Source organism: Podarcis melisellensis, assembly GCF_964234715.1.
Source record: "Podarcis melisellensis genome assembly, chromosome: 17".
In the NCBI taxonomy this organism is placed as follows: Eukaryota; Metazoa; Chordata; class Lepidosauria; order Squamata; family Lacertidae; genus Podarcis; species Podarcis melisellensis.
In genome coordinates this window covers 18,556,921-18,574,322 of record NC_138534.1, presented here as the reverse complement: position 1 = coordinate 18,574,322, position 17,402 = coordinate 18,556,921, and the positions used below count along the sequence as shown (strand labels likewise).

The following is a 17,402-nucleotide window of genomic DNA, read 5'->3' as shown; positions in this document are numbered from 1 at the left end:
AAATCATTCAAAAATAGACCTGCAGGATAAAGTTGGTCAGTGACCCAACTCCTCTTCCTAAACCAGGGGTAGGCAACCTAAGGCTTGGGGGCTGGTTGCGGCCCAATCGCCTTCTCAATCCAGCCTGTGGATGGTCCGGGAATCAGCGTGGTTTTACATGAGTAGAATGTGTGCTTTTATTTAAAATGCATCTCTGGGTTCTTTGTGGGGGCATAGGAATTTGTTCATTATTTTTTTCAAAATATAGTCCAGCCCACCACATGGTCTGAGGGATGGTGGACCCCTGTTCTAAAATGTATTTTCCACATACATTTAAATGCATTTAATTTTGAAGCAGGGGTGCGGGTGGCGCTGTGGGTTAAACCACAGAGCCTAGGACTTGCCGATCAGAAGGTCGGCGGTTCGAATCCCCGCGACGGTTTGCTCTGGTTTGCCAGAAGCGGCTTAGTCATGCTGGCCACATGACCCGGAAGCTGTACGCTGGCACCCTGGGCCAATAAAGTGAGATGAGCGCCACAACCCCAGAGTTGGTCACGCCTGGACCTAATGTTCAGGGGTCCCTTTACCTTTAATTTTGAAGCATTTGTTTCCGCCGTTTTGTCGAGGAAGGCCAGGACGTTGGATCCTCTCCAGGTTTAGCTACCGTTTTCTTATCCTTTCGAAAGAGTCTGATTACAGTGATGTCTTTTTTTAGTATCGATGCTGTTTTGCAAGCGTGGCAATGCTGAAGGTTGACCTATAGCCAGCCGAAGTTTTATGGCGCGTTACCATAATAAGGGCCAAGAAGAATTGGCAAAGAAAGGGGGAGAAGCGGGGAGCAATTAAATAAATTGCAATGCGGACAGACCACTGGGAGATCAATGCATAGTAATCACATATTTCACCTGGGCTCGGCGAAGTTGATCGGAAATCATTGCAGCTGTCGGTGACCGTCTTGTGATTCCAATTATTCTTACATGGTAGAATCAGGGGTAGGAAATTTCTGCAATGAAGCAAGTCTAAAAGGAAGTCAGCATAAGCGTGGCCGAAAACATTTGGAACAGTGGTATGTTTCGGTGTGATAGACTATAAGTTGGCATTCAAAGACTATCATCCCCAAAATCCATCTGTTGAATTCTACCAACAGGCTGTAGCAGATGTGTTTGCTTGTTTAACACCTAGCTGGCAAAGTGCTACTTCCCCTCCCCTAATCTCAAGGATAAACACCGAGCTGCAAAATGGTCTTAAGGCTACTAAAGGTAAAGGACCCCTGACAGTTAAGTCCAGTTGCAAACGACTCTGGGGTTGCGGCCTCATCTCGACGTTTGCCCGCAGACAGTTTTCCAGGTCATGTGGCCAGCAGGACTAAGCCACTTCTGGCGAAACCAGAGCAGCGCATGGAAACATCGTTTACCTTCCCACCACAGTGGTACCTATTTATCTACTTGCACTTTGACGTGCTTTCGAATTGGTAGGTTGGCAGGAGCTGGGACTGAGCAGCAGGAGCTCACCTCGTCACGGGGATTCGAACCGCCAACCTTCTGATCGGCAAGCCCAAGAGGCTCAGTGGTTTAGACCACAGCACCACCTGCATCTTAAGGATACTAGAGGTACCTATAAAATGACCCATCTGGCTTCTGTGGCTTGAGATCAGTGACTCACAGATGCAGATCAGAGCTCAGATTCTGAATACACAGGCCTTGTTTTAAAAATGGTAGCCCTTTCCTTCCCCTCCCCTTTTATTTTATTTTTTAAAAGACTGATTAAACGTTAAACTTGCCTTCTCCGACACACGCGAAGTCAGACCACACATTTCTGCTGCAAAATTGTTCAGATATGCTCAGTGATGGTAGTGAATTATTCTAAATAACCAGAGAACTTCTTGTATCTCTAGCCTTGTTTGAGTTACACCGATTGCCAAGGCCATTTAAAAATATTTATTTGACCAGGCAGGCAATGGGGATGATGAGGTTAGACGCTCTCCCAGTATGGCCCACGGGAGGAGATTTGACAGCTAAATTGAGGACGGCTAGAGAATTCGTTGCGACACTCTCTTGAGGGATTTATAGCTCACTGAAATAATGAACTCGTGGGAGACAAAAAATAATGAAATCCCTTTCCAGGGCAAGTTCCAAATTTGGCGATTGCGACTTTTGTGTTAGTGCGGCATTTGGCCAAAGTCCTTGCCTCATTTTTTATAATATATATATATATATATCTGTGAATGTCAATTTTTGGGTTCTAGATTCAGGTAGGTAGCTGTGTTGGTCTGATGCAGTCGAAATAAGTAAAACAATTAAAAAAATTGTCCAGTAGCATCTTAGAGACCAACTAAGTTTTTTATGGGTATGAGCTTTTCGTGTGCATGCACACTTCTTCAGAACTTCTGGGTTGTGAGTGTGAGGGGTATTTCTTACAGACTTCCCATAGAGGATTTTAATTAAGCGTTTTTACTGATTTAAAGTCCAAGGATAGTCAAGTTCAATTATTACAATGTACAGTTCCTGTTGGCTATGCCATTTCATACTGATATCTTCCTTCTGCATTGTCCTGTCTTAAAAGTATAACAAACGAACTTGCCTTTGCATTCATTTGTTTGTCACACTATTGGTTTGACTATCCTTGGACTTTACGACAATAAAAACATATAGAAGGCTAATACAGTGGTACCTCAGGTTACATATGCTTCAGGTTACATACGCTTCAGGTTACAGACTCCACTAACCCAGAAATAGTGCTTCAGGTTAAGAACTTTGCTTCAGGATGAGAACAGAAATCGTGCTTTGGTGGCGCGGCAGCAGCGGGGACCCCATTAGCTAAAGTGGTGCTTCAGGTTAAGAACAGTTTCAGGTTAAGAACGGACCTCCGGAACGAATTAAATACTTAACCTGAGGTACCACTGTAGTAATATGATATGTTAATGCCGCCACAACCTGTGCTTTGTAATTTTTTGACACGACGATTACAGTTTTATTATATATAATATAATGTTACTCCACAGCTGGAGTGTGTGTTGTGGTATTCTGAACATGATTTGCGTAATGAGGCAGTTGTGGTGTGTGTCAAATCTGCAGAGAGCCCAGCTTGGGACAGAGTTATTTGCAAAAATGGGCTGCTTACTGGAGCAATGTCTTGGCAGCTCAGCCTCAACACATCTGTGAAGGAGATAGGTCAGTGAGATTGGCAGAGTGCCACCAATGTTTCATGGTTCAGAAATGGGCGGGGCTTCAGTGCTAATCCAAAGCTTCCCGCAAGGAAGGAAATGAAATTGGTGAAAACTAGGAACATCATTATTCCTCACCTCTGGGGAGCAAAAGGCTTTCTTTCAAACATTCCCCCAGGTGTGAATGAGAAGACATCATTGATTGGTGATAGTACATCTTTGTGGTTTAGGGAGCTTATGTATGTTTTGTGCAGTTAATGAAAGTCTAGACAGGATCCAAGCGAAGCTATTGTGAGGCTTTGAAAAGGTGTCTAGGTTTCTTCATCAGAATTAAAAACACTATCTGGTTATTGGTATTTTTTGTATTCCTTCCAGCTAGGAAACAGAAAGATTTTCAACCATTCATAGTACATGATATGAATAACCCCATGAATATGTAGATATTCATAATGTGCTGTTCTGTTGCTTCAATGCAATCCCACTTTTATGAGTTACTGTGTTTGCTGTAATGCCTACATATTTGCTGCATCCCAATTATTTGTTGCATTTTTAAAAAAATAGGTTTTGCAAAAAGAAACCTGTGTGGCCGGGAACCAGGAAGGAAAAAAGCAGCGTTGTTTTCCATGGGACTTGCTTAGGAATTGAATTGCACAGTAAATGTGCTCAGAATCACAATCTTGGTTGGTTTGCTGTTTAGGCTGAGGGACCCATTTATGTTTTCCTGAGAATGCAAAGCTGCCTAAAGGAAATGGGTGCCAGGTTGGTCTCTTTATTGTCAGGAAGCAATAAGGACTCTTTGGCAGATAAAAATGCAAACATTTTGGAAAGCAGAGGCTTTAAAGGCCTTTGGTTTGTAATTATCCAGCAGTAAAAGACTGTTGCAATTAGATCTGGAAATGACAGAGTAGGGTTTCTTTTCTTTCCCCCCCAAGCGCATGCTTTCCTTCCATGTTTTGGTTCCACTGGGCTTCATTTTTGCTTATAAATGTACAGGAAAGAGATTGGTTGCCCTGGTCTTTCCTTTGCCTTTGCAGAATAAAGTCTGCTGACGGCTATCTCTGCAACGAAACATTAATTCAAGGGAAAACGTGTTAATTGTGTGCAGAGAATGTGCATTTATTGTACAGGAAACGGACAGTGTGGGAAGATCCCATAAAATATTAAGGCATTATTGCATAATCTGCAAAAGTCCCCTATGATACTGGCCAAGTAATGATGGCATGCAAAATATAGGGTACAATATACGTATATCAGGTCCATCAGTTTAAATGGGCCTCCACTGGATGCAACCACTCAGGCTGAGGGTATTTTCTTTGCAGGAATACATTTGAGCCAATACAACTTAGGGCTCTTTGTCCATATTTTCAAAGTGAGGGGTGATTCCCAAAAAAGTACCCTTGGTCTGTCGGGTCAAACAGTATTGGGCAGTACAACTCATGGAAATTCCAGGAATAGAAAAGCAGTTCAAAAAGTCCTTTTCAATACATGGCCTGCTTTGCAGCCGAGAAAAGCAAATTTGAAAATATCCAATAAAATAAAATCCAGTTAAGCCACTGAAATGTAACAGTATAACATGCAAACAATTACTGAGACTTCAGAAACCATATGAAAAGTTCCCAGCATCAGTGACAAGGCTTTCCTTTTTCTTAACAGATTGTTTTCCCATTCCTCACCCCTTGAAGATGTTTCTTGCTTTGCTGGCCATAAATTCTCTGTACCTGGCATAGCTGTCAAGCGTCCCTTATTTGGAGGGACAGTCCCTTATCCCAGCGCCATGTCCCCTTATTGATGGATGTCCCTTAAATTTCCCGGGTTTCAAAGGAAGCAGCTCCTCTTCCTCCCTCCCTGTCGGCCAGGGAGGAGGGTGGCTCCAACTGTGTTGCTTGGCTGCCCGGCTCGCCCCCCTCCGGCCTCCTCTCACCATCCTCGGCCCCCGGGAACCCCTCCCTGCCAGGACTGGAGGGAGCCTCGGGCCCTTCCGCCACCATCCTCCTCGCAGCCGCCGAGCTGAGCGTCTCTGCCTGGGGCCTCCCCTCTGCCCGTCACAGCTGCTCCCGCTAGGCCGTACTGCGGCTGTGCCGCCGAAGGACCCGAATGAGATGGGCAGCCTGGCATGGTCTATGAATTGATGAGGAGCCTTGAGAGGAGAGCGAAGGCAACCATAGAGAAAGCAGTTCAGAGAGAGGAGGAAGAGGAGGAGGCGGAGGCGCAGGCAGGTGTTCCAAGGGCTACAAGGGAAGGACCGCAAGCGCTTCTCCCATAGATTTGTAGTGGTAAGACTAGCATAGATGGTCTGATCTGCGGGTTTACTTTGGGCGCTATTCCCCCCCCCCTTCCTCCCACCCCACCTGATGGAACTGAGAGCTGCAGATAGAGCACGAGAGAAAAGATATAGAACTGCAGCAGCATCTTCGTAGCTTGGACTTCGTTTTGCGCGAAAAGTGGTTGCTGCTTGTAGTTATTTAATTGCAGTGTTTCATCGGCTGGTGTCTTAAGCAGCAACCTCTGGAAATGAAGGGCTAAAAACCGGTGCTGTGCTCCAAAATTATCTGGTCCCTTTTAACTGGTTGACTAAAATCCCTTATTTTGGCTGCTGGTCCCTTATTTTCAAATCTGTAAGTTGACAGCTATGGTACCTGGTAGGCTTTGGAGAGAGCATATGTTAAACATATCTGAGACATAACGGTGTACATCTAATTCTTGAACTCCTTTCTCCCTTCCTCCCTCTCTATTTCTGTGTTTTTAGGAGGAAGGGCAATGATGGTATTGATATTTGTGTAGCTTAATGTGCATGCACATTGAGCTTCATGTAGCCAGCTGTATGTAAGGGAAGAACACAGTTACTCTATAAAAAAAAAAAATTACAGGCCGGCAATTGCTCTGACCTTCAGTTATTCCAAATTTTCAAATTCTTGGGCAATGTGCTTGGTGCATTTTCTTTCTTTCATTATAATGCAAAGTACATGGCCTTGGCTGCCAAATTCTGATCCCTGCTTAAACTTGTTGGTGCATATGCAAACCCTGATCCATTAGTGCTTTGAGTGCCCAAGAATAGGCAGCACCTAGAAAAGTGACTATTTTAAAATAGCACAGGTGGTTTAAAAAATGTTTGAGGTTTTAGCTTGAGGCTTTTCAGGTGCTATGGACTAGCTAGAAATAATTTCAAATGACTTCTGCTTGCATGATTCTCTCTCTCCCCCCCCCCCTTTCTTAATAAGGCATGGTAAAAGGGGAAAGGAAATTGCAGAGAAGTTGGAACACCTTAGCTTCAGAGAATGTAGGACAGATCTCTGTCATGTCCTCAAAGAGGAACTGTGGCAAATAGTGGGAATGAGGCCAAGTTCGATGCAATAGGGACAGATTGCAAACTGGAACGCTTACTTCCGGGTTTGCAGTGTTTGGGTTCCAAGTTGTTTGAGTACCAAGGTGTTTGCGAACCAAGGTACCACTGTACTGAGAAACAAATTTGCCCATCTCCTGCTGTGCTCCAGATGTCAAGCTTGGCCCCAAGGGATAACATATATCTGCGTTAAGAGGGCTACTGTACGAATCGCCTTGTGAAAATCTGCTTTGAAAGGGGGCTTTTCAAGAGAGAGATGTGGGCAGCGCAAATGAAGGACTGCTCCACGAGTTGACAGCGGCTCTCTGTGCTTTAAGGCCATTACAGCTGCTTTTCACAGTCCTTTGCTGAGCCGGTGTTTATCACAGCTGAAGGCATATAATTTCTCCATTAGAGGTGAGGGCGCTCTGTGATTTGGTAAAGAAAACTGAACGAATGAAATGCTCTTCTCTGTTACAGAAAAATGATGGATGGATCAGGATAATATTCCATACCAAAAAAATAATAATGTAACGAGTCCTCAGGGTGTCTTTAGAAGTAGATCTTAATTTATGCTAACTTCATAACATCAGCTTTTCTTGGGGTTGTTGTTTTTATTTTGATTATATATTTTGTGGTTTTATATTTTGCTTTTGTTCTGTGAACCGCCCTGAGATCTCTGGGTATATGGCAGTATATAAATTAATAATAATAATAATAATAATAATAATAATAATAATTAATAATATCACAAGGGTTTACCAGTGGTGGACCCGTGGTTCCCAATGTGGGGCACACACTCCACAGGGGGACAATTTCATTTTTAAGGGGGGCAATTTGGCCTTTTAGACTTCCTCCACATGAATAGGAGTTCACTTTTTGAAAAATAATTATTATTTGTCATGGGGGGAGGGGCATCAGGATTTTAGAGATGCTTAGGTGGGACATAACCAAAAAAAAGGTTGGGAACCACTGCTTTGGACCCAGGTCTTACGCCCCACCCAGGGGTGAAACTAGGCTTCATTTCACCCAGGTCAACAACCCAATTTGGCACCTTAATGCACATTTGCATAAACACACACACAGGGTGGGAGCCTCAATGGTGCCCGTCTTGAGGTTTCACCCGAGGCAAAAAACCTGACTAGCCCCCCACTGTAGCCATGGCTATGTCCTCACTCTTTAGAAAGCCATGTGCATTCTTCTTTGGCGATCACTCGAAGCCGAGTAAGATTGTCTTCCATAAACACGGATTTAACAATGAGTCCGTAAGTGGTTGTGGAGGCCAATTCTGGATCCACACATCCTTCCACAGTGGGGACATTGGTTTCCGGGCAGGCAATTGTCTTTTAAGACCGCTAGGTGATGACCCCACTCAGCACAGTAATCCAGACGGGGGGAAAGGGAGGCAGACTATGTTTAGGGCACCTTTTCTAGCCCCTTCCTCTTTTGGGGGTGAGCAGAGCAGAGCCTAAAAACAGCTGCTCAGTCATGGATACAGCTGCTGACCTGCTCAACTGCCTCGTTCCTTGAGTCAGAATGACTGAATCTGTATCCACACCCCATGTGCCGGTTCATGACTAGGGGCTTCCAGATTTCACGATCCTGGCTCCATTCATGAATTTTTTTATGTGTGTAGATCAGTGCATGCTGACCAACACTACTTTAGTTGTGAAGGACACATTCCATTTTCTTCGCCCTTGTCCAGCCTAGTTCCATGGCAGCACTCCTGCTTGTCTCAAGCATTAGGTTGCTGTAGAGCTCTCCAACACTAGTAAACCAGAGGTTAAACTACACAAAGAGCACGGGAAGCTGTGTATCACAATATGCACAAGGGCAGCGCTCTCTGATTTTCTAGGACCTACCTATGGCCCATTCCCAGAAACTCGCAACCACTGCTAAACTGGTTGTGTGGTTTTTTTACCACACTGAACATTCCATTTTGCACATTGTGCCTGGAGAGCAATTAAAGCCCCATCCATAATGTGTACATCAGCTCTTAAGACATCTATGGAACATTGAAACTTTACTCTCTGTCCACCCTCTAGATCAGGGGTCAGCAAACTTTTTCAGCAGGGAGCCAGTCCACCATCCCTCGGACCTTGTGGGGGGCCGGACTATATTTTGGGAAAATAAATAAATGAACGAATTCCTATGCCCCACAAATAGCCCAGAGATGCATTTTAAATAAAATGACACATTCTACTCATGTAAAAACACGCTGATTCCTGGACCGTCAGCGGGCTGGATTTAGAAGGCAATTGGGCCAGATCCAACCCCTGGGCCTTCGTTTGCCTACCCATGCTCTAGATTGTTGTCCATCCTAGAAAAGGTCCAGACTTGTACAAACGCATGCATACACGTGAGCAACTCAGTGCAGGAGTTATTGTGGCAGCGTGAATGGGATTCAGCTTGCATGTGCTGTCCAGCCGCAGGGCTGGAAGTTGAATCAGATCAGCTTCAGGTTCTTTCCAGGCCTGCCACCACATCTGCAAGGATGATATTTTAGGAGCCTGAAGTGCGTGGCTGGAAAACTCGCAAATCTGTTGTGTAATAACTTGGCAATTTGTAAAGGGGGGGGACGGAATATAGCTGGAGCCCCCCCAGGATTGTAAACTCCAGGTTAACCGAATCTTTCTGTCATTCTCCTTTGTTCAGAGACTGGATCTTGGCTGAGTCAGTAGTGCTGCTTGAACTACAGCCAGTTACTTCATCCAGGAGTAAATTCTTTTCTTCCATTTCAGCAAGTAGCTGCTAGCTCAGAAATTCCACCAAGCATCTTTTCTTCTCCTAATAATGACAGCAGCTCAGTGATCTAATTTAATGTCTTTATCCTCCTTTGTCTGCCTACTGTGCGTGCTTTTGTTAAAATTGATCTCCGCTGTTAGAGATTATTGTATAAGTTTTCGTCTTCATCGTCTTCTTCAGCTACTTCTTCAGTCTTTTTTAAATCATGATTATTATTTTGCAACAACGCACCAGGAATTATTAAGTGCATATGGGCTATTTGCCAGTGTGGATTTTTAACAGTGGGAAGAATGGAGCCATTATGTTGTGAGATCTGCAGCACAGGGCAGTATACAAATTTAAATAACAATAATAACAATAAGTGGGAAAATGCAAATTACCCAAATATAAATTGTTTTGCTTTACTTATTTACTTGTCTTTATCTTGTATTTTATTCCATGAACCACACTGAGATCTTATGATGAAGGACACTATACAAATCAAATAAATAAATAGACTGAAATCAAATCAATGTGTGTAGGCTGTTCTGGAGAACTGGTTGTGCTTCACGGCTGATTTACTTCTGAAGGAGCACTGTCCTCTTTGTTATAGAAGCAGTGTTCAAAACTAGCCAGGTACCAGGCGCATTTTGCGACCTGCGCAGGTCCAATTGCGACCGCATGGAGATCTCTGGATGCCCAGTTGGCAAAGCGTATTCTCCTTCATGGAGAGCATGGGTTGGGGTGGGGGCAACCAAGACACTCCTGTTTTGCTGGGTGGGTTAGTATAGATGGCTACAAATCTGATTGGGCACCCCTCAGTCGTTGGGGATAATTTGGTGTTGCAATTTTATGAGTGACTGTTGAGGGGCTGTTTATTCCCTGTGCGCAGCGTTGAGCTTCCTCTCTTCGCTGTGTGCATCGGATCACCCTCCCTATACTTACAACAACCGCCAACATGACAGGGTGGGAGATCTCAACCTCCTCTCCTTTTCCGTTCCCAGGCGTGCCGTTCCCAAAGAACTTCCTTCAGATCTGCAAGAAGATCTTGTGCCGGCTCTTCCGGGTCTTTGTCCACGTCTACATCCACCACTTTGACCGCATTATCATCATGGGGGCCGAGGCCCACGTCAACACCTGTTACAAGCACTTTTATTATTTCGTGACGGAGCTCGCCCTCATAGACCGCAAGGAACTGGAGCCTTTGGTAAGTGTTTAGTGCTTTATTTATTTATTAGCTGCGGAGGGAAATGCAGAGCCAACAGGGGCAGCTGCTCCTTCCTTGGTCAAGAGTTCTGGTCAGGCCAGTCTTCCACTCAACATGGACCTTGATTTCTCACTGGTGGCAGAAGGTGAGTCTCTCTTCAGTTCTGCAGTTCCAGGGCAGAATGAAGAAATCAAACATCTGTTTTTGTTGGCTTCCCAGATTATGATATCCTGCAGATCTCCTGGGCCAGTAGAGCCCTACCAGTTTTCTGTCGGTTTCCTTGGGTGTATTTTGTTGTGAAGGGAAGTGATGGCACTGACCCATGCCTCGGATGTAATTTCAGTTCCCCCGGGACTTGTAAGTCTTTCCAGAATTGGATTGATCCTGCTGGGAGTATCAAGATCGATTTTACATTCAACCCAGAAGGGTCCTGTCTGTCTCTCCACCCCTCCAATCCATCTGTGTAAGAAAGCTTGCACATCATATTGCTTAAGTACGGCATGAATAATTTCCCCCCTGTGAGCACACGGCAGTGTGTTGGCTTTTAACCGAATCCAGCTACAATTGCACAATCTACAGGTTGTAGTTGATTGCTTTGCTAAGTTTAATTAATGTAATGGAGTTGCATTTCGGGGGCGGAAGAAAAATCAATCATAATAAAGAGCAAGGAGTGTTTCGAAAGCAGATTCTGGTTTTTTGTTGCCAAAGCAAGACGCTACCAAGCAGCTAACTTTTAATATTTGATTAAGAATATAAAGTAAACAAATGACTGCATCACCTGTTCGTTGGACCTTCTAGCTATGTGGCTTCTACACGTGGCTGCAAAGGGCCTGAGAATGTACACCCAAGTTTATGTACCCAACGCGTACTTTGAAACTTTATCTCAAGGTTCAGGGGGCATTGGGGTGGGGGGGGGGGAAGAGATATATTCAAGTCTAAACACCCACCAGACCTTATCCTCTGAGGCAAGCCATTTCATGAGAGGGGCACATTGTCGCTCAATTGCTGGGAAGTCTCAAAATATTAGTATTTGCGTAGTACAAGCCAGTCTTTTAAGAACGAAACTGTTCCAAGTGTGTCCCTCCATACCCATGAAACTGACCCGGCAAGGTTAATCTTTTTTATGCAATGCTAAATACTGCTCAATTATTAACTTGTCGCTCACTCATTTAGTCCTGGTTTTCCCCTTTTGTTTCTAAGAGGCTCTCCCATCCCCTCCTAGAAAAGGACGGGAGAGAGAGAGAATAAAATAAAGAACAGGATTGTTGTCTCTCTGGATTTCCACTCTGATTTGTACTATTAATTTAGGGGCAGCCAGATGTTGTCACGCCTGATCATTGGCCATGCTGGCTGGGACTGGTGGGATTTGGAGTCCCATCAACATCTGGGGGACCCCACTTTGGCTATCCTGGTACTGTTTTCTGCTGCTAGATTGCATAGGCAAGATTCCTAGAATGGGAGCAGATATTCTGTGGGGCAATGCTGTAGAAAACAGAGGCCCCATAGTGAATTCTCCTCCTCACTTGACTATCATTACTATCCTGATTTTCTTTTTCCTTAGGGGGAAACAGCCAGGCATTATGATGTTACGAGTTTCTCTGCTCCCACCAGCACCATTTGACAGGATGTGAAGCAGAGAAACTTGACTTGATGTCAAGTCATGAGATGGGGAATCTGGGACATTCCAGATATTGCAGGACTCCGACTCCCATCAGCCCCTTCGAGCCTGGCCAGTGGGGTCAAGGGAGCCGTGGTTCTGTCCTAAACATTTCTGAAGGAGGGAAGAGCTCTCCATGGGGACTCAGTTTTGGAAGCACTCCCAGAGCGCATGTGTGGCATCTGTTCTTTCCCTGCTGAGGCTTAAGGGTGGTGCAGAAAGAGCCCACCTTGAGAAAGAGCCCCATGTAAGTTTGAAAGGACTGCTTGAGAAGCTCCCATAACCTGGAGGCTCCGTAGCACTGAAGGCCTAACAAAAAGGATATCGGGACACATGAATCAGGTGCTCACGCAATTGGCAATTGGTCCTTGCATACTCCAGGTTCTCCCTTTTGGCTCTTATGGGCACAAGTTGCAGGGGCAGGAGGGAAACATCAGTGAATGGGAACTACTGAGAGTGCTCTGGGCTTTCAGGTCCGGGGAGAGCCTAAACAGAGGAAGCAGGGACCTATTCGGAGGGTGCATGAGAGTTCGCCCAGCGCATGGGAGCAGGGCTGGATTTAGGTTTGATGAGGCCCTAAGCTACTGAAGGAAATGGGGTGTCCAGCTGTCCTTTGTCACCAACAAATTATCGCTGTTTTTTGTGTTGAATATATGCTATATTGATTGAGCTTGATTGAGAGGTTTCTTTGAAAACTCTTTGAGTTTTTCTTATAGTCAAGGGGTATGTATAGTCTGTTAAGTAATCTCCACATCAAAGATATGTGTTGCATGGATGGGGGGGACCATGTGATTATGGACGGAGCTTGCAGGTGAAGGGAAGAGGTGAAAAATGCTAACAGGGACATGGATCAATGGAGGAAGAGCATCATTGTGCTGAGAGTCTTACTAACCAGTTCTGCAAGGTTTTGGGGGCAGTGCTGCAGTTATAGCACATGAGCTGCGCACAACTTGAGCCTCAGCTCAGCCAGATACTGATTCTATGTTTATAAATAGGAGTAATCACCACATTTTGTGCTACCCACCTCCCTCAGTTGACGTGTGTGCTTGGAAGAATTTGGGGAAAGAAATAGATCAAAAATAAAATATGCAAATACAAAGTCCATCGTAGCGTTGCGCAAGGAGAAATCTCCCAGCGTTCCCTCTAAATCTGTTAAGGAGCATATTTAGGGGTTGGTTCGTAGAGGTAATTCTACTGTAACTGCACTAATTCAGTTGAATATTGCTCAAAGTTTGGGACGCGGGTGGCGCTGTGGGTTAAACCACAGAGCCTAGGACTTGCCGATCGGAAGGTTGGTGGTTCAAATCCCCGCAACGGGGTGAGCTCCCGTTGCTTGGTCCCTGCTCCTGCCAACCTAGCAGTTCAAAAGCACCTCAAAGTGCAAGTAGATAAATAGGTACCGCTCCGGTGGGAAGGTAAACGGCGTTTCCGTGCGCTGCTATGGTTCGCCAGAAGCGGCTTAGTCATGCTGGCCACATGACCCAGAAGCTGTACGCCGGCTCCCTCGGCCAATAGAGCGAGATGAGCGCTGCAACCCCAGAGTCGGTCACGACTGGACCTAATGGTCAGGGGCCCCTTTACCTTTACCTTTATTGCTCGAAGTATTTCTGCAGGGAATTGCAAAGAGCCACAGAGAGTGGCTGCTCATGTTGCTGTTGGGGAGTCACTTTTAGTCCCAGAGCCAAATGTCATTCTGGGCAAAGGTCCAGAGGTTGCGTGCCTGAGATGTGCATTTTACCTTCATACAGTAGGCTACTTTCTACACACACGCACCCTCTATATCAGGTGTGAGGTACTTTGGCTCTCCATATCTTGCTGAACTACAATTCCTGTCAGCCCCAGAAGCATGGCCAGTGGCCCTGGGTTTTGGGAGTTGTAGTTCAGCAACATCTAGAGAGCCAAAGTTTTTCCACACCCAGTCTATATCATCCATCCAGGCAAATGAGCAGCATTTCCTTCAGACGTTCGCGGGAATCTTCTCCATTAAATCTTCGTTGCCATGTTCGTAGATCTAAGGAGAGCTCAGTTCAGGTTGCAACAAGTATATAATTAAAAAGGGAACATTTTGCATTTCTTGATGGCTAAATACCAAGGCAGCTGCTTATTTCCATGCACATTGAAAATCTGTGCGCAGGTTTGCTTTGCCTCACGTCCACGTTGCTTTCATAATTAATTGGATGTTTAAATACGGGACTGTAATTTTGCAGTGCTGGCATTTGGAATTATGTGAGTGTGCCATGTTTGTTTTTCACTTAGCAAACGGCTTTGTGTTGGTGCCTTTGTTGACTGGCCTTTATGGGCACGGAATGATTTAAACGAGGAGGAAAAATCTGCTTCTGTTTTGAAATTGCAAACATTCACAAGCCCACAGAGTCTTTTCATTTGGGTCTGCGTAGGCTCATGGGTTTGCTTAGACCGTTGAGTCATCTTGTTGCGTTGTAGCTTTTTAGACTGCTTCCAATTCAGATGTTTCCAGCTGCAGAGCATCTGTTTCTCGTGCAGAAGTTAGACCCCTGGCATCTTCAGGTGGGGCTGGGAGAGAACCCCCCGATTCTCTGGGCATGCCTTCTAGGAAGGTGAGACTGCTGTAGACCAGGGGTCAGCAAAATTTTTCAGCAGGGGGCCGGTCCACTGTCCCTCAGACCTTGTGGGGGGCCGGACTATATTTTGGAAAGAAAAAAAACGAATGAATTCCTATGCCCCACAAATAACCCAGAGATGCATTTTGAATAAAAGGACACATTCTACTCATGTAAAAACACCAGGCAGGGCCCACAAATAACCCAGAGATGCCTTTTAAATAAAAGGACACATTCTACTCATGTAAAAAGACCAGGCAGGCCCCACAAATAACCGAGAGATGCATTTTAAATAAAAGGACACATTCTACTCATGTAAAAACTCTCTGATTCCTGGTCCGTCCGCAGGCCAGATTTAGAAGGCGATTGGGCCGGATCTGGCCCCCGGGCCTTGGTTTACCTACTCATGCTGTAGACCATGTGTGTCCCACATATGTGAGTTGCAACTAAAATGTGAGGAGGGTACCAGCTTGCGGAAGCCTGAGCTATGGCAAAATGCTGAGATATGAAGCCAGATGCTTTGGAGGACGGGATCGAGACCAACCCTTCGCACCTGAAGTGGTAGATGATGTTCCCCCATTTTATAGGCATAAAAACTACAGGGAAGACACTCATGTATCAGAATGACTTAGTGGTGAATGACAGCTTTGCTGTCTAGGTCATTTTTAATCATCTTTTTTAAAAAAAAAAATAGACTCACACCATTACACTTGGTTCCTAGGCAATGGTTGCGCAGGCAGAAAATTCATCTCATTCTGCATAAATCAGCTCTCGGAAGCTGTAAAAGAGAGGGGTACTTTGGTATGGCCCTTTAGTGCACTTGCAGCAAAGGGAGAGGTGATAATTAATTAATTAATTGAATTTCTGTACCTCTCTTTATCCCAAGATCACAGAGCGGCTTACAAGATAAAAACACAAAATGCCTTACTATAGTAACAAAAAATAATAATACTCCCCACCCCCCCAGAGTTTAAAAGACCATATTAATTAGTCAAACCTTTACAAACTCAAGGATTTAAGATGCCTACATCTTAAAAATACACCTGAGACAGCATTTGTTTAACCCAGATACAGAACCAAATAGGAATCTTATTTTGTGTGTGTTTATTTTCGCATTCAGAGCTTGGGATAACCAGTTAGCAGTACTTTGATCATAAACATTCGAGCCTGGGACAGGATCTAGAGTGAGTGAGGCAAAAGCAATTTTGCAGGGCAGTGTTTTCCAGATATTCTACTGTTTGTATTCCCAGGGTATTTCAGAACAGAGAAGCTCACAGAGGTTTATCTTTTAATGATTGGGAGAGAAGGCCGGGAGTGGTCCAAAAGCTGTTTTGTGGAGCAGATGTGTTTAATTCCAACATCCACATTCAGGATGCATCTGCACCTTTGAATCAAACAGGGAATTTGGAAAAGTGGGCAAGTAACCACCTGTAATTCATCTCTCGTTGGAAGGCTGTACTGTTAAAAATAGTCCCGCATCAAGTTTCATCTCCCAGCCACAGCAATAGGCTTGGCGCCGCTTAGTGGCTAGAAGTCAAAATAACACAAACAGGAGCTGATGCTTGAATCTGTTTTGTCCATTTGAGAAACATCAGAAAGCAGGGGTCAGCAAGGTTTATCTCGCCTGGGCCGGATCAGTCCCGCAGAGATCCCTCCATGGGTCGGATCACGATTTTCAACGTCTGCGCAGGTGCGATTTTCGGCGCCGCACTGCACCGGTTTAGCGCAGCGGGCAACTCAGTTCGGGGACGGTTTGTGGGCTGGTGAAACGACCTCTGCGGGCTGCTTCCGGCCCATGGGCCTTAGGTTGCTGACCCCTGATCAGAAAGTATCATTTGGCAAGTCTGTCGACTATTCCTCAGAAATCCTACACTCGGTTGCTTCTTATTTGCAGTAACAATTCCAGTTTTTGCACTGTCTGCAAATATGAACTGTGGAACTCCCCACCGTCCCTTATTTGGCAGAAAAGTCCCTTATCCCAGCGCTGTGTCCCGCTGCTGTCCCTTATTGATGATGTCCCTTAAATTTCCCGGGTTTCAAAGGAAGCAGCTCCTCTTCCTCCCTCCCTGCTGGCCTGGGAGGAGGGAGGCTCCAACTGTGTTGCTTGGCTGCATTGCTCACCCAATAAGGAGTCTAAGAATGACGGGGGTGGTGGAGCTTGCATGCCTTGTACCAATCAAATCGGCTGCATTGCCTGGGGACTCGCCTTTGCTCAGCGCTTCCCAGGAGAGGTGACGGTGATTTTCCTTGCTGCGTCCCCTTTGCTGGGTTGCTGTGCTGTGGGAACCACCGCTTGAGGCTTTGTTTGGCTGCTGGCTGGGCTTTCTGCCTTTGGCTCGGAGGGGCTCAGAAAATCCCCTCTGTGCTAGGAAAATCCCTTATTTTGGCTGCTGATCCCTTATTTTCAAGGCTGCTGGTCCCTTATTTTTGAATCTGTAAGTTGACAGCTATGCTCCCCACAGAGACTTAACCCTGGCTTTTGACTCTTGATATGTGTCTTTTGAGGACCAGCTTGGTTTTATTATATTGGTTCATATATTAATGCCACTGTTACCTGTAAGAAGGAGCTCTGTGACTTTACATGCATCCATTAGTATTGTGATGGTTACAAGGCAAAATACATTGTTTTCCCTGTTGTCCTAAGTCTTCAGACATTGTAAACCAGACCTGCGCAACTTGTAGATCCACCAAGCTAAGCTCAGGCCAACCAGCCATGGCATCAGGGAGTATTTGGCGACCGCTTTGTTTTCAAGCAGCAAATACAGGACGTTTAT

General features: G+C 45.3%; 2 protein-coding genes across 4 annotated transcripts in view; one reads left to right on the top strand and one right to left on the bottom strand.

Moving 5' to 3' along the window:
- Nucleotides 1-3,731, bottom strand: part of PTGR1 (prostaglandin reductase 1) — a 213,155-nt gene extending 209,424 nt beyond the window's left edge. The window contains exon 1 of the mRNA XM_081894674.1: nt 3,721-3,731. The gene's annotated coding sequence lies outside the window, so the exon portion shown is untranslated. The remainder of the gene's footprint in view (nt 1-3,720) is intronic.
- MOB3B (MOB kinase activator 3B) overlaps nt 1-17,402 on the top strand; it is a 96,780-nt gene that overhangs the window by 72,801 nt on the left and 6,577 nt on the right. For all 3 annotated transcript variants that reach the window (XM_081894876.1, XM_081894878.1, XM_081894877.1), the window contains exon 3: nt 10,190-10,392. In XM_081894876.1, the coding sequence (XP_081751002.1) occupies nt 10,190-10,392 (203 nt within the window). The remainder of the gene's footprint in view (nt 1-10,189; nt 10,393-17,402) is intronic.